Here is a 21,572-nt window from a genome sequence, read left to right as displayed (position 1 = left end):
AAAAAGAAAGAAACCTAACTCGCACAATAAACCGGTGTTGTGTCTACACATAATAGACAGCTTCGTAAAAAAAAAAAACAGTTGCATCTGTGGAAAATAGCTATGATAACACAGTTTGAAAGACCAAATAGTAATTTTGCATAAAAAAGATGATTCAAAAAGAGCTAACAGCAAAAAAAACTATCTACAGCAGATGAACAGTATCTGAAAGTGATGTCCTGAAGAAAGAGGAAAAAATCCAGCCAAGACCTGACACAGGACCTGAGGGATGCATCTGGACCTTCAGCTGATCCATCTACTGTTGGCCCAAGCCTCATCAGAAATGGTCTCCTGTCAAGAAGCCGTTCTTAAGGAAGGGAAACAGGGAGAAAAGGCTGAGCTGTGCCAAAGGACACAAGAAGTGGACTGAAAATCAGTGGCAACAGGTCTGATGGAGGGATGAATCCTCCCCAGAGCCCGGAGCTCAACATTATTGAAGCAGTGTGGGATCATCCTGACAGAGAACGGAACAAAAGGCAGCCGACATCCAAAGAAGAGCTTTGGGATGTCCTTCAAGAAGCCTGGAGAACTATTCCTGAAGACTATTTAAAGAAATGACAGAAAGCTTGTCTAAGAGGGCTCATGGTTGTGAGAACTTGAATTTCAAGTTCTTTTGAATTGTACAAACTGTTATAAATTGGCTTTATTCTTAGACTTTATGTATTCATATTCTGTAGTTCTCTAGATAATCTATGTTCCTAGTTTGTACATCTACACTCTGCTCATACAACGCGAATGTATGTCCAACACTTTAAGATGACGTAGCGGGATAAAATAACTGGTGCAGTAGATGCACGCCTGAAACAACACTCACACACACACATCGCTTATCACATCCAAAGAACATGACGAAGACGGTGGATGGCCTGCTCACATCATGAGTAAATATTCAATGATGCGTCGTCAAATGTAGGTACAACCTCTGAGATAAGGGTGAACATAAATATGAAATGTTTCCAGATCTCTGGACTTGGTCGGACGGATTTCATGCGAGAACTCTGTCTCTCCAAGTCCAGCGCTGATACTTGACCTGTGACCTCCAATAAATACTTGGTTTAACTTAAGACTGCTCCAACTGGTTCTTGGGCTTCCAATATAAAGAATCGGTTCTAACAAAACTCTGTCTTTTCTTTACATTTTGTATTTCACATTCATATTTGCACATGATTAAATTAATATCTGCACCTATTTCTCAATTTTTCTGGCAATAATTAAAAAATATAGGCAGTTGCTCAAGATTTTTGCACAGCACTGTATATGAATCTTTCATCTCATGAGTTGTTTCATCATTAAAATATCGATAATCAATAAGCTGGCTCGTGTTATTTGGCATTACCACTGATGTTGATCTTTGCCTTTCCTTTGACCATGTCCTCTTCCTAAAAGATTGACAGAAGTTGACTTTGATACATGGAATTAGAATATGGGGGAATTTTATAATAACAGTTCAGAAAAAGCAGTTTTTTTAAAAGAAACATATGCATTAATTAGCTAGCTAATGAAAATACACCTAGCTTACTGAGACATACAATAAAATAAAAAGCTGTTTGACTAAGTACCAAATAAACTTGCCAGATTAGATTTGAATAGTTAATTTATGCTTATTCATCTAAGTCCTTATCAGTCATTGACTAATTGTCGTGTAATATCTTTCCCACGGATGTGAAATTACCCACCTAAAGTAGGATCTTTACAGCTTGAACATGACGTTGATGTTTTACGTCAGTAATGGGCGTGCTCCGACCGGCCGTAAAGTGCGATACACGTTGCCAACGGAGACGGAATGTAGGAAGTAATTTACACAGCTTACCGTTCTTGTTTTGAGAGCTCAAAGTAAACGTTTGTATGAGATTACCTCTTTGCGCGTTCCTGTTCTGTGTTGTTTTCTGCTGTTTCTGAGAAATTTGCGAATTAAATAAGCGTCTCGACTGACCCCACGCTCCCTGAAAGTGTGAAGGTAAGCAGCCTGTCAGCACTCATTATCGTACTGTTTGTTGTTTTAGCCGTTAGCATAGACGCTGCCTTCCCCCAGAACAGTTGTAACCGTCAGTTTTATTGCACCAGGCTTCAGAAATTGTCTGCCACAGAAAACCGTGCTTACTCAGTGGACTCTACCTGTTACCTGACCATAATATGTTAATAACCTTCCTCGTGTTTTCATTGGTTCTGTAATTTGATCGTTTTAGTTGCTTACTTGCAGGTATTCACGGTCCATGAGTCGCAGTCGGAACCCCCCTGCTCGGGGTCAAGGGGCAGCGCGAGCTAAACAGGTGTCACATCCTTTAAAGAGATGTGTAAATTACTTCTGCAGTTAATATACAACATGTGATAGGATTAAGCGGCTCTTGTATTGTTTGTGCCTCAGATGGGGCTGCTCCTTGACCTTAACCCGGGTGGAGGGATAGATGATGATGGAAATGATGAGGAGCTGGAGGCAGAGCTCCTCAGTCTGGTTGGAGGAGGAGGAGGAAGGCCACAAGGGAAGAAGGGTGAGGGTAGAGGGGCCAGTCCTAACCTTTTTCCTCCATCTTTCTTGAACATGTGCTGAGATTTTGACGATCTTTATGTTTTAACTTCTGCTCAGCTCCTGTTCCCATGGCTGATATTGAACGAATGGCAGCTCTCTGTATGAAAGATCTGGATGACAATGAAATAGGGGATGAAGATTTGGAGGATGATGAAGATCTTCTGGTAGCATACGCTCTTAATCCATTAATCTATTTGTGGATTTATCAGTTAGTTGTAGTTAGATTGATTATGAGTTTAGATTATTTAGAAAGCAAGTTGCTTATCCCAACTTTTCCAATGTGCAGATTTCACAGCTATTTTTAGATCTTGAGCTTAATGTCTTCAGGAATTGGACTTGTTTTTTGACATAAATGACACAGATGTTAATGGAGGTTATGTCAGCTGCTGCCCATATCTCTTTTATTTTACTTAAATTTCCACGTTATAATGGTTCTAAGCTCTTCTGTTGGATTGCTGTGTTTTCCTTTTAATTGTATTTATGTTTCTGTCTCTGTACATAGGCAGAATTAAACGAAGTTTTGGAGGACGATGAGGAGCATACTCCTGCTCCAACGCCTCCTGCTGCCACACCCACTGCTCCTAAAGTGAACATCGCCTCCCACGCTGGTCCTCTCGCTGCTCCCAGTGGCGCTTTTGGGTTGGAATCCAATCTATTGGAGCGCATTCAAATGTATGAGACTGCCATATCCAATGCCAAGGCTGCAGGCGAGACGAGCAAAGTTCGAAGATATGACCGGGGTTTAAAGGTAGACTGAGCAGGGAGGAAAAATCTTATGTGTTCAATCTGATGTGTCTTTCACGATGTTCAGAAACATGGTGTGTTTTAATTTTTTTGTTTTTTGTTTTCTTCACCTGTAGACATTACAATCCATGTTAACATGTGTCAAAAAAGGGAAGCCGATAAACGAAGAGGAGATCCCTCCCCCTGTCGCTCTTGGAGGAAAGTCAAATGTTACAGCCGAGTCAGAACCGGTGAAGAAACTAGAACTTCCAGGACCGCAGCCTTTACCCTCTCCCCCCTCCAATCAGCAACCCCTGAGGGAGGCTGCGGCGACAGCTCCAAACACTAAGCCAACGCATCTAATTCCTCCCCAAAAGCCTGCAGCCGCCATCACCCCAGACACCCCTGCAATCTCTCCCCTCACTCCGAGCCAGCCTGGCGGCCAGCACTCAGGTACACACACATGATGAAACAAAGCATGCTTTTTTTCTGTCTCCTACTTAATGTGTAAATGTTAAAACAAGACAGTAGAAGGATGTTCTGAGGAAAACAATCAAATGATATCGTCATATAGCCACATCTTACACCAGCTGGTTGTTTAGATATCTTCCCATTTCATTCTCTTTCTCATTTTGACCTAAACGTGTGTGCTTGCCTTCGCTTCCCTCAGAGCTCAAACAGGCAGTGTTGTCCAGACAGAGGGAGTACAAGACGGCTGCCATACACTTCAAACAGAGCGGTGATATCGACCAGGCCAAACAGCATTACCTCACTGCCAAGGTAATACCACCGGTAGCAATTTGATCATTTGAATAGTTGCAAAAGAGAATCTGCTGTACAAATGCTGTTCGCCACCTGTGCAGAAGCTCGACTCGCTGCTGGAGGCATTGGACCGAGGGGAACCAATACAGCTGAGCTCCTTACCTCCTCCTCCTGGTGAGTTTAACCAACGCACCTCAAGTTTCGGACTTCCATTTACCCACTTTACTTATAAATTTCCTTTAATAGGTTTGATTAAGAGTTCATCAAAATAGATTTTCATCAACTTGCATAAATGAGCATGAGAAGGAAAATGTTGAGCAATGAAAGAGGTTCTTGTTCTTCATGGCTCCATGTTCACCATTTTACTCTTTAATGGTGCTGCTTTCAAATTTTAAATTAAAAAAAAATATTTTTTTTATTGGATGTCGCTAATTCTATGCCTTATCTTTTGTCAGGGCAGCAGTTACAAAACAGGAAATGCCACTGGCGTATACATTCTTAAGCTAAACTTCTGGACGGTCAACTCAAAGAAAAATTAAGACGAAGAAACGGCTCACGTTTAAATTTCTTCCACTCACTTTTTTAATGCTCTCTTTATCTTGTCAATGTGATCCCACTTTGTTAAGTACCTTTAACCCCTTTCATGATGATATTCTACAGTTTCTGAATCAGAAACAACCAAGCGTTAAACCACCGGTTGACCTTATCAAGGCTTTTTATACCCTTTCCCACTGAATCGTGCAGGACTGGCTGATAGTGCTCAAACTGGTTTCATATGGAGGTGTCTGATTAAAATCTCTGCACTGACATCAGAGTGCTTACGCCACTCTTATTTATTAACGACACAAACAAGAGTTTTACTGCAGCACACACAGATTGTGTCATGTTTTACAGAGCAGATAAAATCTTGTAGAAACACAAGTCTCTTGTAGCTTAAGCTACATTACAGATGGCATTTAATGCACGTTTCCTATTATGGCGCATTTCCACTAGCTCGGCACGGCACGGCTCGGTTTGGTTGTGTTTCCATAATAACTGAGTATCACTTCGTGCCTCCTCGACGTGGGCGGGGTCATCGTAACACGGATGCGCGAAACCTCCGTGAAGTCATTTACACGGCGCCGAGCAACGTACAAATCCGGACCTCCTCGACCGACCAAAGAGTGGATTTCTGAGGTGGTACCAAAAGTCTACCCGGTTGCAGGTACTGCGTGCTAGTGGAAGCACACAAATAGCGCGCCGTGCCGAGCCGTGCCGAGCCGAAGCGAGCTAGTTGAAATTAGTGGGAAGTCATTGTACAGTCAAATATCTAGTCTGTGTCTGAGTATTGAGATTGTCCAGTTTGCCAGTGAGGAGATACTTTAAATATTGCAGGAATAAATGGGCTGCTGCTCCACAGTAATAATATTTTCTCAATTTTAGCCTACAACCACTGTAGTTTATGAATGGAATATATTGCAAGAGGCTAAAAAGCTTCATCCCATTAGAAGAAGTGAAATACTTGTGTTTTAGAGATGCATTTAATGGTTTTGATATGACTCTATATCCACCCCTGCATGCTCTCTGTTCATCTTCAGGAGATGTTGTAGTAGAGAACTGTGGACCTCCTCCTCAGTCTTCTTCCAAACCTGCTGCTCCACCTGCTTCTGCTGGTCCTGCTGGTCCTCCACCCGCCCAGGTGTCCACTGCTGGTAAGACTACAATTGTTTAGATGTTGCCCTTTAAACGGTTGGCATAATGGGATTTATTTTTTCATTTTTTCCCCCTTAAACATGCATCTAAATTTAGATAAGATATATGACTGTTTATTTTTGTGCCTTGTAAAGACCTGCCTGCTCCCAGCAGCTTGGCTGAAGCCCTGCAGCAGAGGATGGACATATACAAGCAAGCAGCAGAGGGAGCTAAGAGCAAAGGAGACGATCGCAAAGCTCGCATGCACCAGCGCATTGTGAAGGTACATGCAACTAAAAAAAAAAACTGTGGCTAATATTTTCAAAGGCAAAAATACTCTTTCCCCCAACAAAAATAGTATGTACTTTTTGGAAATGTAAATCAAAGAGCCATTAAACTCCCCGTTTTTGCTTAATCTTATTTTCCTGGCTCTGTGTTGCTGCTGCTTGGTGTTGTGTTTCTATCATTTCCCTGAATAACTGGTGTGACTCATGTTGCTTCGACTGTAACCTCTACTATTGCTCATTTGACTGTACAAGAACTCACCTGCATCAGGATGGTTTCAGATCCTTGGGACAAAGACATCAAATCTCTTAAGGGAATGGGTGTGGCTGAACTCGAAGAGAAATCCATAAAACAGGAATTCTCAAGGTTTTCATGACTTTTTTAGCCTGTTTAGTGATCATCTCCCAGACAAACTCTCCCACTTTGAACACCTCACTGGACTTTACTCTCATTTCTCTTGTTTTTACATGATTTATAAAGACTAAAATCTTGTAGTTTCAGTTAAACCTCAAATTTTTGCTCTTTACTCACTTCTGGTAGCGTTCGATAGTATAATTTTATTTTATTTGTTATTTGCATAGAATTTATTAGCCATGGCAGATCACTTTACAGAAGATATTTTCCTGAATATTACATTTTCACCTCGACCAGAAGACATGTTACTGTGGTGGCTTTTCCACAAAAACTGCTAAGTTGTCTTGCTTGAGCCCAAGCATATGTATGTAACACTAGAAAAAAAATGAGTTGGTGTGTTAGTCCCACATAAACTAGACTTTTAAAATGCATGTAAATATGTTATTGTGACCAAAATTGTACCAAATAATGCAGTTGGGGTACAAATACATTAGATTACACTCAATTGGGCTTAAGCGCTCCTCACATGTTACAAAGTTTCATCATTAGGCATCGTTTGTAAAAACGGTACCGTGTTAATTGTATGTTAATACAGTCAAACTCCCAATAAAGCAGCTCTCATTCACATATTTTATATTTATTTTGTCAGACGACTCAACTCAAAGCAGCCCACGCAGACTGTGTGTCTTACAAGCATTTTCAGACTGTTGCTTTGCTCTAATAAAATCCTGATATTATAACTGTATCATCATCTGACAAAATCAAGTAACTTAAAGACCACGTCTCTGCAGTGAATTTGCCTACATGTGCATGTATGATGATCTCCCACAGAGAAAGTTAGAAGCAGCAGAAAGTCTTGAATGTTTTCTCACACGGTCGACATCATCAGTTCCCCTCCTGTGCATTTATACCAGTACAACGACAGTGGTCCAGCTAAATGGCTGTTTGTAACTGTGGTTTATGTTGATCATTTATTTGCGCTATCGTTAATCTTATAGTTTTTTATCAATATTGAGCTGCTGTTAAAATTCTTTGAGACCAGATTGGTGCTGCTTATTTGTTTTAAGATAAATTAAAGGCTAAATTCAGTTTTTAAGGACCTGCAACTACATTGTTCCATCCATCCATCCATTTTTCTAAACCCACTTAATCCAATTTAGGGTCACAGGGGGGGCTGGAGCCTATCCCAGCTGTCATTGGGCAAGAGGCGGTGTACACCCTGGACAGGTCACCGGTCCATCACAGGGCAACATTGTTCCAGATAATCCTAAATTCTCGTACAGTGTTATCACAGTAAGATGAATTTTGGGAAATGTTAATATGCACTGAGGCTTACGTTTGATGAACTGACCGCAGGGGAAATACAGCTTTAGAAAAACCATAAACCAGAGAGGAGAAATATATTTGTAGGTAATATTTTACAGGAGTAAAAGCAGCAAACATTGTTTATCATGTCAGTTTTTGCTGGACACAAACCTTGTATTTTGGTTGACGCTTCTTGTTTGTGTTAAAATGGAAATTAAGTATTACAAAATTGTAACTGTTAAGGGATCTAATGTATATCACATGGACACCCAATAACAGAGTTATTTTTTTCTTGTTTTAGAAAAAAAATCTGGTGAAAACAGCATCGCCAGTAACTTCTTTCTTTGTTCTACAGCAATATCAGGATGCCATCAGAGCCCATAAAGCAGGCCGACCCGTCACCTTATCCGATCTACCTGTGCCACCAGGTAACTTTGGGAATGCAGTTTTGTGTTAGGGTTTTGTTTCTTGTACATGATGATAAGTGTACTGTGTTTCTCCTCTAGGTTGTCCACCACTCCAGGGCTCAGAGAGGAGTCAGCAGAACTTCATGGGTGTCTTGGAAACGGCTATGAAAATAGGAAATCAGGATGCAGACTCGGAGGATGAAGAGGATGGACAGAGAGAAGCTGCCAAGGTTGGTGTGGGGGGGTGGGGGGGGTAGAGGCACCAAATGGTCAAATTGTTATAGTACAGCCAAGAAACCTGATTGCTTTTGGATTAAACTAAGAAAACCCTTGTTTTATGCCAACTCAGCTCCTGCAGCTTATGTTGCAGGTTCTTCAGTCAGTAATGTTCTCTCCTCTGCACGTCCTGCCATCAAGTACATTTACGTAGTTAGAAACCTGCATGTCCTGCAAATGTCCAACGTTTTTAAAACGGTTGTACCCATATAAGAAGACAATGGTCTTACTGAGAAATAATTTCGTAGGTTTATTTAATTTTTCTGTTGATGGTAACCTCTGCAGCCTGCAGCACGTCCACCTGCCCAGAAAGCAAAGTCTCCGGCTCCTCAGGCTCCTGGAGGAGCTTCAGCTCCAAAACTGGGAGCTAAAGGTGTGTTCAGGTCAACGCCCACGTCCATCTGTCCTCCTTCATGGGCCCAAAGTGCTCGTCAAGTTGTTTTAAGTGCACAACACAAAGTTTCACTTCCTTTTTTCTCTTCTACATGTTTTTAGCCCAACAGCAAGTGGATTTCTTGTTGCTACGGCGACAGGCTTTTTTGCGTGCAGCGCTGCGCTCCAAACAGATGAAGGTAATCTTTGGGACTTTTTCTTTGTAAGACCGTGTTTAGTTTTTCTTGGCTCCATACATAGAGTCATTCAGGGTCTCATTAAGCACAGATACTCGCTTTATTTGAATACTGAACATCCGTTGAGCTGCTGAGGACTCATTGATGCTACCTGGTTGTTTCAGGACATGGCGGGAGCTGCGCAGCACCTCAGGCACGCCAAGGGACTGGACCCCATGATCACTGCTGCCAAGTCTGGGCTACCCGTTGATATAACCAAGGTTATATATATTTATATTTATGTGCAAATTAGTGCACAGTGCATGTAAAGTCACCTCAGCAGCAGCCTGGATCTGTAAGGTGTCATAATGTGACAGAAGCAAACAAGGTGGGATCAAGATAATTTCCTTTGTGTATTTGAATCCATACAAGAGCATGCGTTTGTTTATATTTTAACACCATTTCACAAACAATATTTCACTTCAATGCATCGTATCCCATGTACCAAGAATTTCATGCCTGTGCCTTTGCTGGTTTGGGGATATCACACAAGTGTCAAAGCAGATATTCATTTTTAATGGAGTTGTTCAAACAATTGAACAGACTTGGTACAAACTTGTATGTTGTTTGTCAGCGCGGTGGTTCAAAGAAGAAGTAATATTTTTATAGCTGGGTTTTAGTTTTACTTTTATTCTGTGTTTCAGAGCATGTGTTTGGCTAAAGTTAATACCAGCTCAAAAAAGAAATGTGAGTCGTTCAGATTCAGATCTGCTGTGGATATCTGTGCCACAGGTCCTGCTCAGAATAGAAATATCCACCCTCTTCATCTTCATCTCCTTCCACCATGAGGTCAAACAATGTTGCATTTGTGGTATCTCAGAAATGGAAAGTCGAGCCTTTTGCTTTTTGCTTCGCTGAACTCTCATCAGCAATCTGATAGTTCACCTAACCAGAGAGAGAAATGAGATCATAATGACGGTTTTTATACCAACTTTTTAGTTATACGCAATTTTTTCCCCACAGTTCAAAGTTGAAGATTCAGATTTCCTGTTTGTCTTTGAATTCGCCATCAGCACCGCATATAAACTTAGTCCTTAACATTTGCCTTTAAAAACTCAAAAACAACACAGATCCCTTAATTGAATCGGTTCTTCTGAGCTCACTTTTTATTTCATGTCCTGGTTTAAAGTGTTAAAAGCGTTCCATCATTTTTTTTCTTTTTCCATGCTCTCACATTTTAGTTTCTCACTACATTCTCCTTGTTGCCAACAGATTCCAAGCGCACCGGTAGGTGAGGAAGACTACTCCCTGGGTCGCTCCCGGACCTCTCCCCTGTCCCCTCGCTCCAGTGAGAAGTACCACGGCCTAATGGATCTTTTACGAAAGCAACACGAGGTTAAAACTCAGCTTCGCCTCCTCTTTGTTCTAGATTTTGTATTAAAGTGCACTTTATGAAACTCATCGTAAGTCAGCTATGAGTTTACAAATCGACGTTGACATCATCTGGTCGTGCAGTATTTGAAAAACAAGTCTCTGACAACATTTGTTCTGTGTTTTGTTTTCCTTTGCTTGACAGAAATGTCTGGGCCTCTCTCAGCAGTTCACGCTCACGGGCAATGTAGCCGAGACTTTAAAGTAAGAAGACATTTTTCATAAGCGTGTTTGTTTGTATGATCTTCGTCAGTTGTGTAACTTACATCCATGGCATTGGAAACCTGTTCCTTTTTCTTTAGTTTTTTGTTGAATGACGCGTAACTCAGGTCGATGTTTCTCTTCCGGAAAAGTCAGCGGTACCTTTCCAAAACATCATTACTTGATAATTTGTTTATTGATATCTTCTAGATACCATTTACTTATAAGTTGTTGTTATTTTTAGTTGATATTTTTCTCTAAACACTATAATGTTCTGCTAAGTTCTTCCGTGTAGTTGTGATCTTGCAGTTTTTTTCTCCTCGGTGTAACTTCCTTGTAGGTTTTTTTTCCAGATATTTACACATTTATACCGTCACACATTATGTATAATCTTCTTTCTAAATGCATTTATTTTTATAAAATGGGGCTTTTCGGTGCACTACAGTATGAGAAAGCCATGTCAAATGTACGTGTAACCTCCACTTATGTCTCTCCTCAGGTTTGAGAAGCTAGTTGAGGAGTCTATGAAGAACATAGATATACTGAAGAATGCCCACGCCAAGGGTCACCCAGTCCCCAAGTGCCACACAGAGGAGAGGACCTTCAACTCTGTCAAGTCAGTCATTTGAGCTCATAACAGATCTTCTGTGTTCCATGTTGTTCTGTGAACCAGCCCAAGTCGTTATTATTAGTAGTTTGATTTATAAAGAACATTCATTGATTACCCAGTGTGGTTCCATGCTGTGTTTGACTGCCTTCCTCAAAGACTAATGATCTCATGTCCTACATTTCAATGAATATTTTTTTTCTTAATTAAAATAATTTACACGACATTCATGCAGGTTATATAGAACGCCTTCATAAAGAATACTTTAGGACAGGTGATACTTTTTGTCGTTTTTCCCTTTTATTTGTTGCTCCTCTGTAGCTATCACAAAATCATTTTGGTTCTTTATAGCAAATTAACACCTGGTTTCCTGTGATGTGGAAATTAAATTGGCATGTGAGAGTGAAGTGTGAGAACCCTGGACTTTATTTAAAGTATCTCAGTTCATTAAACAAATTTATAATTAAGTTCTAATGAAAAATGAATGATAAGCTTAGTCTTTAAGAAATCCAGTTTGAATCCCCCTGTGATGTCATGGCCAGCGTACTGTTGGGCTGTTGGTGACCCATAAGATGTCATTTATTCATTTTGAGGATTCCTTCCATAAAGACCTGTACCATCAATCAAATTGATGTGACTTATTTCCCGCTGACTTCTGATATCCATCAGTAGATCAATGTTTCATCAGAATACTGATGATGTTGTGATTTTTACGAGAAAAAGTTTGAACAGACTCCTTTAATTTTCTGCACATTTATCAGTTGTTTAACTTTCAGAACATTTTTTTTAGACAAGAAAAGGACTGATTTACGGTACTATAGTTGGAGATGAGTCAGAATGACTCACTCTGCCTCTGCTCCAGTATGATATCAAGCTAACAGCTCTGTGACTCATAAAACCGTCAGAATTGTTTTGCTCTCAGTGGCGCTGACTGGTTGCTGTCTGTCACATAGGATCAACTCCAACCTGACACCTAATGACCTGATACTGTACATCATCCGAGGCGTCAACCTCCCAGCTCCATCAGGTACAGAAATGCTCGTCCTCTTTGAAAACAGAAGGCGGTGATCTGACATATCTGTGCGCACTCACACTTATCTCTCGCCCTGCAGGTGTCTCTCCTAATGATTTGGATGCCAGTGTAAAATTTGAGTTTCCTTTTCCCAGCACAGTAAGAATCCTTCACACTCAGTGACTGCAGATGTTTCACACTTTGTGTACTGGGTGTAGATGTGTTTTAATGAATTCATTTTATTTGTGTGTAGGAGGAGGCTCAGAGGGACAAGACCAGCACAGTGAAGAACACCAACAGCCCAGAGTTTAAAGATCAGTTCAAACTCAGCATCAACCGTTCCCACAGAGGCTTCAAACGAGTCGTTCAGTCCAAAGGCATCAAGTTTGAAATCGTCCACAAGGGGTAATATTACACGCGGCTGCTTACCTGTTTGTCTGCACGGTTCTCACGTCTGTACCTTGTTGTCACTTTTATTCTCTGCTGTGTGTGTTTACAGAGGTCTGTTTAAAACGGACAAAGTAGTGGGCACTGCTCAGCTGAAGCTTGAAGCTCTAGAAAACCACTGCGACATCAGAGAGATCGTAGAGGTGAGTGTTAACGAAATGTACACACACATACACACAAGTGCTCACCAGATCTCTCTGACAGTCTGTGTGTGTGTGTGTGTGTGTGTGTGTGTGTGTGTGTGTGTGTGTGTGTGTGCGCTCATAGGTGATGGATGGGCGTAAAGCTACAGGTGGGAAGCTGGAGGTGAGGGTGAAGATCAGAGAGCCGCTGTCAGGACTTGATCTGCAGCCAGTAACGGAGAAGTGGCTGGTTCTTGAGCCCGTCCCACAACTTTCCCCTCCAGAGAAACAAAAGGAGCGGGTGAGAAGAGTTATCAGTTCAAATGACCTGCCTTTCTTCTTGTTCTCAGAGAAATCCAACTCATCTTGGATGTGAATTATGCAATCTACTGAGCCAGAGCTTCATCTTAAAAACTGGATAGTTACATGTGTAAAAAAACACAAGTATTAGCAGATCAGTGTGCTAAAACCAAACTGAGCAGTTTGAAAAGGACAATCTACACGCCCACATGTTCAAAAGGAACAACTTTAGGACTTTGAGGAGGGATTGAAAGTACTTTAACCTGAATGATCATCAAGAAGGAATCACTGATGTGCATTGATTTGAAACGTCATTCAACTTCCGCTTATGAAGGACAAACAAATGAGGAGACATAATAATTCTTAAAATAGACCGTACTTTTTTAAAACTGGTTTGTTGGTTTGATCGTAAACTATTTATTACAGACGCATGATGGTTTGTGGGCTGCTGTTTTAAGACCTTGATATATTATTCTTAAAACTGGATTAGCGAGTTGTATTAATGTCAGTCTGAGCACACCCAAGATGTGCAACATGTCAGTTATAAAGTGGCCACACCCTGAAGCATGAAGTGAATATCAATGGGTTTTTTTGTCTTTCAAAAAAAAAAATCAAAATCAAATTTATTTGTATAGCACATTTCATGTACAAACAGTTCAAAGTGCTTTACATAAAATAAAAGCATTGCAGCAGGGAGTGCAAGAAGCATTAAAAATACATAAAATAATATAAAGAGAAACAAATAAAATCATTTAAATGAATTTAAAATCAGGCAACAGTCTAGATAAGTTAAAAGATATTTCATGCATAGACACATGAGAAAAGAAATGTTTTTAACCTGGATTTAAAAATGTCTACATTTGGTGAAAGTTTAATCTCCACTGGCAGTTTGTTCCACTTGTTTGCAGCATAACAGCTAAATGCTGCTTCTCCATGTTTAGTCTGGACTCTGGACTGGACCAGCTGACCTGAGTCCTTGGATCTAAGAGCTCTGCTGGGTTTATATTCTCTGAACATATCACAGATGTATTTTGGGCCTAAACCATTCTGGGATTTGTAAACCATCAGCAGGCTTTTAAAATCTATTCTATGACTGACTGGAAGCCAGTGTAAAGATTTTAAAACTGGTGTGATGTGTTCAGATCTCTTAGTCCGGGTTAAAACTCTAGCAGCAGCGTTCTGGATGAGCTGCAGATGTTTAATGCTCTTTTTGGGAAGTCCAGTTAAAAGAGCGTTACAGTAATCGAGTCTACTGGAGATGAATGCATGGATGAGTTTCTCCTGGTCTTTTTGGGAGAGGAAACCTTTAATTCTGTTGATATTTCTGAGGTGGTAAAAAGCTGCCTTGGTGACAGCTTTGATGTGGCTGCTGAAAGTCAGATCTGAGTCTATCAACACTCCGAGGTTACGAACTTGGTCAGTGATTATAAGGTCCCGAGTCTCAAGATATGTACCAACGCTGACCCTCTTCTCTTTGCTCCCAAACAGAATAATCTCAGTTTTGTCTTCATTTAATTGTAGAAAATTCTCTCTCATCCAGGTGTTTACTTCCTCCAGACACTGACACAGAACGTCAGCTGGGCTGCAGTCGTCCGGTGACAGAGACACATAAAGTTGTGTATCGTCTGCATAACTGTGATAATTGATGTTAAAATTCTGCAATATCTGACCCAAAGGGAGCATATACAAGTTAAACAGAAGAGGTCCAAGAATTGACCCCTGGGGGACTCCACAAGTCATGGCCACTCGCTCAGATTCATAGCTGCCAATAGTAACAAAATAACTCCGGCCTTCTAAGTAGGACCTGAACCAGTTAAGGACCGCTCCAGAAAGTCCAACCCAGTTTTCCAGCCTGTGCAACAGGATTCTGTGATCTACAGTATCAAACAGATTTCAACTACAACTTTAAACCATAAACTCATCAGGAAAAGATTTCTCTATTTCTCTATGACTCCGTGTGTGATTACCAAGAATTTCATGCCTGTGCCTCTGCTGGTTTGGGGGTATCGCACAAGTGTCAAAGCAGATATTCATTTTTAACCGAGTTATTCAAACAATTGAACAGACTTGTTATGAGCTTGTAGGTTGTTCAAAGAAGGTGATTCAAAGAAGAAATAATATTTTTATAGCTGGGTTTTAGTTTTACTTTTATTCTGTGTTTCAGAGCATGTGTTTGGCTAAAGTTAATACCAGCTCAAAAAAGAAAAAAGCTTATGTTTTGTTTGGTTTCTCATCAGTGAGCCGTTCAGATTCAGATCTGCTGTGGATTTCTGTGCCACAGGTCCTGCTCAGAATAGAAATATAGTTTTCTATATGATATATATATATATATAACTAGAAAATTAAGTGAAAATGGGGGCAATTTCTCAAATCTGGACTGCTTTTTGAACCAAATACAGAGCCTTCTGCTTGCCAAGAGATTGAACGCAGATTTAAAGGACTTAACTTTTAGACTCGCATACTTCATCCATTAAATACAACCTATGGGTGTGATTGATTTTTGTAATTGATTTGTTCATTACATCGGCTTTCACTCCCTTCTTTGTCTGTGATGGTTCAATGCGACCTGACTTTAGAACTAAAACCATCAGCAGTTCATCATGATGACCCACTTCCAAATACTGCTGTAACAGTAGTACATTTTCCACCTCCTATTCTCATACAGATTTTCTGGAAGTTGTTCAGATTTTTAACGTGTTTGGACAAACTTATCTGTACGTCAGAGTGTGATTTGCTGCCTTCTGGATCATATGCTGTTACCTGCTCTCTGCTTTATCCATGGTTGCATGGGAAAGCAGGATAATGTGTCAGCATGTGGTGCAGTTAGCAGTCTTGTTATTGAGGGTGGGGGGGGGCCACTAAACTAAAGTAAAGCCTCCAGTTAGAGGACTTCATATTGTTTTCATGTCCAGATTTGCATTTTGTTTTCTTGTTTGAACATGAATAAAGGCAGCAGCTCCGCTCCTCTTTAAATCAGTCCGTTGAATACAGTTGGAGGCCTGTTGCATTCCCGCCGGGTTTATGATGGTATGTCCAGCAGTGACAACTCGTCACATCTGTGATGTCTCTTAGAAATCTACCATAATTACTTTTTTTTTTCTATCATGCCAGCAGAAAAAACAGGTTCTTCGTTTGCATGAAAGTGAAATCCAATTTTAACCTGATTAGCTCAGTTCAGTGAAGCCTCTGTGTGTCTTTATTGTGTTTCTTTGGATCAGGCTCCATCTCCTCGATCGAAACCCAGACATGAAGCAAGTAGCAGAAGCGGTCATCCCAACAACTCTCCTCCACAGTACAAACTCCACAGCTTCAGCCTCCTCAACTACGACAAGGAGCGAATGGAGAGGAAGGTATTTCTGTGTTTGTGTGTTCTAAGCTTATCTGGGACGTCTACTCCTCTGGATTTGGAAAGGTGTAAAGGTCACGTGGCTCCTTACGCTTGTTTCTCAGATTGCAGATTACCGAAAGAACCGGCGGGATCCCCCATCGGACCTCATCCATCAGTACAAAGAGGTCACACACAGACTGCAGTGGCAGAAAGCACAGCTGGAGCGCGGCTCTCCTGCTCTGCTGACGGGTAAGACGGTTTCAGCGACAAGTTAATTTACACTCACTCTGGACGTGAATGTCACAGCAAATTTGGGCTTTCACTCATGTCTGTTTGGGATTAAACAACACATTTTTAAAAGAGTTAAAACTCCAGGAATTCAGAACAAAGCTTTTGATTTATTCCTGAAATGAACACAAGGCCTCAGAAATGTTAGCACCTGATGTTCGGTTGCTAGTTGTTCAGCGGGTTTAATGTTGCCAAGAAGCTCTTTGTGGCCATTAATGAGCTCCTGTCGGGGTTCTTGTTGGATATCTGATCACTATTCTTAGCTGATCGAATTCAATTTAATTTCATGATTTCCTGGCTTGGACCCGTTCGTGTTTTGACTGAGATCACAATGTTGGGTTGGTTCCAAAAACTACTCACCAGCCTGCTTCATCCATCTTACAGTCAGTTTTGATCTGTGCTTAAAGCTGTGACTGAAACATTCAATTATATCCAAGTTAATAATAATACTTATTATATCTATATGACACAAATTACTATGTTTATGGAGCACTTTTGTAGTCTCAGAGTTACAAAGTACTCCACAAATGGGACTTTTATAAGAAATCTGACATCTTCCTCCAGCTTCTTATTCCATCCACTTTGTGCAATCTCCCAGATCCAGTGGTAGGTAAAACAAGCCCAGAGCATGATGTGTCCATGATTAACAGACAGCAGAGTCCTCCTGGGGTTGAATGCCTCACCTTTACTCTCAGAGATCTTTTCCGTCCGTAAAATATTCCTCCAGGAAATGATGTGCTCAGCTGCTGACTTTAATCGATCCTGAAGGTGTTGTTCCTTTTTCTGACGTTAGCCACTCAGTCGATGGTGATGTAAATAGAATGCCTTTGCTTTGTTGGTTCTCAGGTGGTTTCTGACCATCTGAACCAGCTGTCCCTCTCAGCTCAGGGTGACAGTTGTGGTCTTCTTCCAACACCACACAGTTCATTAGAAATGGCTCCAGGACTTCTGCAATCTTCTCTCTGAGATATGAAACGAGCTCCTTGGTCTTTCACGTTGGTCAGTTCAGTGAGTGGGGCTTTATTTCAGCTCACTTAAATGTGGGAGACCGTGCCAAAATATGGCTAAGTGGGTAGTTTTGAGCCTGCATGCTTATTTTTTTTTACCTTTTTGTTTATTTCATAAAACCCAGTTAAGTACGTGATATCATCAAAAGCCCAATCATGTCGTGACATCCGTGTCCGTTATGAGCGTAGCTACATTTACCAGCACATGACCGATCTACGTATGTGTACTCTGGGTCATCTTTAGAGCATATAATTACACTTCCTTCCACATGTGCAGAGTATGAAAATGTGCTGCAGCGCCTCACACAAGGGCTCTCTGAAGGTGTGAAAAAATACTCCAGTCAAGGCAACAGGGTGAGTGCACGGTTAGGGTTGGCTGGTTTGCTCCTATTGAACTGTATCAGTGGTTTGTAAAGATATTTGATTATCTTTCAAACAGGATGCTGCCAAGGATGCACTGGGCAGGATGAGGATGGTAGAGAGTGAGGTAAGAGTGGCCATGTTTAGCTGCCGTCAGTGTATAGATAAGATAAGGTTGTGCAATCTTCACATATATATGTGTAAATACAAATGTATTCAGGGTATGTGTTTCTTTTCTGTAATTTAGCTGGAATCGCTGAAGAGGAAGCGCACCGGATGAGTGAAGAACAAAGTGGAGAGTTGGCTGGAGTACTGTTATCTCTCTGTCATACACACTCATACAAAAGCTACTGTGGGTACAAACAAAAGCACCTTTAGTGGGATTTTATGCTGCTCGTGTCCAAGACAACTGCATGAACCAATCTGCTAATTCTGCCATTCCTGTAACTTGTGTCTCGTGTGGGTAGCTGCCGGCCAAAAAAAAATTAAAAGTTTTTTTTTTTTTTTTTTTTTTAAACAACTACAAAGGGAGACTGACGTTGAAGAAATTTAAAGACAAAGAGCCGAGGAAGAGGCTTACTTTTATTGCACTTAAACGAGTCAACACTACAGATATCTGCTTTGACGGCTTTGCTGTGGGAATTATTGGGGGAGAGATCCGTTTAAAGATTTTATGTTTTACATTTGACGCCAGCTCTTCTGGTGTCCACGGTTGACCAAAAAACGGTGTGTGTGTGTGTGTGTGCGCATCTGTGTCTGAGGTGTGTTTAATTAATGGGCTGAGGTGGTTTTAACCCTTTCTCACCACGTTATATGTGCATAATGAGCTTAATCTAATCTGTCTGCTCCAGTGTTCCCAGATTACAGTAATCTGCTCCGTTTGGAGTGCTGTGATATGGGAATAATAAAAAAAAATTAAAAATGGGGCTTCAGGGTACCAGAGCCTACATCCCATAATGAGGGATTAGTGTTGATGTCACCAAGGAGACTACTAGATCCAGACGTCAAGTCGCCTTTAGGGGCTGAAAGAGGTGTTATCAGAGTGCTGTGAATGTGGTGAAAGCTTAGCTTTGCAAAGGGATTGCTGCTTCCCCTTCATCACTGACTGTTTCTTCTCTGTTGCCTTCCTCTTTTTCCACTTTTTTTCACACCAATTCTTTTACACACATTCAGAGATTATTCAGTTTTAAGTTGTAGGCTGTCCCACTTTGAATATCTTCAAAGTCTTAAACAATACTAAGTCCTAATTTGCTGTCAGTTTGAAAATACTTAAGAGCTGCTTCTGCCTCAGACATCAGTGGAAGAAGTTCACAAAAACAAACCCAGTATGTGTCCGTACTGGTGGACATCTTGGAATGAATAACTTGTTGCAACAACGCTAGATGTATGAGAATATAATCTGACAGTGCTGCAATGTATTCTGAGCTCTGGTTAATACTCTGCACAGATGTTCCCTCTGTGTGTTTGACAACCTGCTGCTAACCCAACTGTAGCAGAACACACATCCAGCCAGGATGTAGCAGACCACTTTAAAATGAGCCAGACTCTGTCGTTTTGTGTGGCTTTAATGTGTCCGTAACATCTGGTACGTCCCCTAATAGTTTTTTGGTCATGTGACACGCCATAATCGTACGTTCAAAGTAATCTGCTTCCCTCCATTAGCAACTAATCCTGGTTAAAGTTGGCCCTCTGTAATGCAGAGGTTTATGTAACATCCCTTCCCCCTTGTTTTTAATCAAGAATGGATGTCTTCTGACTCTGTAAATGTTAGTGTTTTTGACCAGCTGATATTTTTATACGGGCAGAGCAGTGGGAAGAACGGATAAATCTGCGCTTATGGTGACGTAATGAGCTTTTGCTGGTGTTTGAATGCAAAACGGTTTCAGATGTTGAGATGCAGTTTCCATGCTCAAACAAGCAGCCATTGATTTCCATTAATTTCATCTTGGCACAGAAATAGTTTTACAGACTTTTAAAAGTTGAGTCGGAGCCAAATGAGTCCACATTAATGTTTGTCTCTGGTGCATTAATACCGATTCATCTGGAAAGCTTTGCATTAGGGAAGATTGAAATAATGTCGCTTTGACAATCATAAGTGCAGACTCGGTGGATTCACAACTGCAGCCGTTTTCAAGGGTTTTGCTTTTAGGAGCCCAAAAGCTGCCTGAAATATGTATTAAAATGCAGCTAACTGTTAGGGCTGTTGTCATCAGTTCAGTTTTTATTAATTTTCATGCAATTACTTTTTTATTATTATTAACACCATTTGCTGAAAATCTGACAAATCGTCCCTCCAACTTATGTGCCTGCTGTGACATTCAGGTGTTTGGTGGGTTTTGCAGCTAAATACGGGAAAGTTATATTCAGATCTATTATAAAGCTGAATGGAAACTGATCTAATGTGTATCATTATTTTCATTTCTGGGTAATAAGGTTATTTTATCTTCTCATTGTTTGTTTTGTCCCATCAAGGGTCTCGTACCCTGAGCTATTTAGTTTTTGTAATAAACGTGAACCGTTCAACTTTGAAGCCGGAGTTACGGCTATGTTTTGTATTTTTTCTTGAATTAAATGATCAGTCATGTAGCACTTTCAGAAACTGCAAAACAGCAACATGTTCTGCCGTAAACAAATGTTTTTGTGTGCCGTGGTCGGCTAAACGCGCAGCTGTGGTTTCAGGGGGCACGCAGCTGCATACAGAGGTTCACACAAAAAGCTAAATGAATAAGGAGATCGGGTGCTTTAACCCCACGTATCCCCCAAACACACTCACAACACCCCACTGCCTCAAATAACCTCCTGGCCTCCGAGGCTGTCCCGTTGTCATGGCAACAGGCTCATCAGCATTCAGCGTGGTAGGACAGGGGATGAAGGACATATTGTTAAAAATTTGTCCTGCTGGTGACTCACACTCCTCTCACGCATTCGCAACACAGCACACACGCTCCTTTTTTTTCATTGTTTGGATCTTTTCTTTTTCACCCCCTCGTGGTTTCATTTCTACTCCATTCTTTTTTTTTTAGAAGTTGTTTATTGTTAAGGCTTTTCTTCTGATCAGCTGGAGCATATGTATCCATTTACTGTTTCAATATGCTATGTCTCGAAAGGGCAATCAGTATAAATGTATTTATATACAGTACATATATGGCAAAATATGCTCTGTCTCTATTTTTAAGTGATTGCAGCTCAAACTGAGAAGGTGTGACGGCCTGATTGTTCAGGCTTTATTATCTTATGTATGCGGTTGGTATAACATGAATAAAAATGGTGAAACTGATGTGGTTTTGTGTAGTGTTTTACCAAAGAATGCAATCTTAACCAGATTTCTTCTTATTTGGACTTAATGTGTTGGCTCGACTTGTAAAAAAGCCCTTTAATTTGATTTATAAGCTTGCATCCTTCCTATTATACACTACAAACCAGATTTTGATTGATTTTTAATCCACGGAGCACGAATATATCTTTAGGAAACATGTTGGTTTGTAATAACGACAAGTTACACAAACGGCAAGGGGGAGAAGAGTTTCCAAGATATGGGCTAAAACAATCAAATCTGAGCCCAAAATAGACCT

The 21,572-nt window shown here is 40.8% G+C and overlaps 1 protein-coding gene across 1 annotated transcript; it reads left to right on the top strand.

The window, feature by feature from the left end:
• Nucleotides 1-1,813: 1,813 nt before the first annotated feature.
• cc2d1a (coiled-coil and C2 domain containing 1A) lies at nucleotides 1,814-21,277 on the top strand. Its single transcript, XM_075463603.1, has 28 exons — nucleotides 1,814-1,996; nucleotides 2,240-2,309; nucleotides 2,405-2,528; nucleotides 2,624-2,730; nucleotides 3,069-3,314; nucleotides 3,427-3,742; nucleotides 3,960-4,069; nucleotides 4,153-4,225; nucleotides 5,629-5,742; nucleotides 5,878-6,005; nucleotides 8,022-8,094; nucleotides 8,173-8,303; nucleotides 8,635-8,722; nucleotides 8,845-8,921; nucleotides 9,083-9,178; nucleotides 10,170-10,292; nucleotides 10,474-10,532; nucleotides 11,029-11,145; nucleotides 12,090-12,163; nucleotides 12,249-12,307; nucleotides 12,402-12,553; nucleotides 12,648-12,738; nucleotides 12,863-13,018; nucleotides 16,236-16,367; nucleotides 16,468-16,594; nucleotides 17,918-17,994; nucleotides 18,080-18,127; nucleotides 18,248-21,277. Exons 2-28 carry the CDS (start codon nucleotides 2,253-2,255, stop codon nucleotides 18,278-18,280), a joined length of 2,988 nt encoding a protein of 995 aa, XP_075319718.1. The 5' UTR covers nucleotides 1,814-1,996; nucleotides 2,240-2,252; the 3' UTR covers nucleotides 18,281-21,277.
• Nucleotides 21,278-21,572: the final 295 nt, after the last annotated feature.

This window comes from Odontesthes bonariensis, chromosome 4 (genome assembly GCF_027942865.1).
Source record: "Odontesthes bonariensis isolate fOdoBon6 chromosome 4, fOdoBon6.hap1, whole genome shotgun sequence".
Classification (NCBI taxonomy): domain Eukaryota; kingdom Metazoa; phylum Chordata; class Actinopteri; order Atheriniformes; family Atherinopsidae; genus Odontesthes; species Odontesthes bonariensis.
This window is presented reverse-complemented; position numbering and strand designations above follow the sequence as displayed.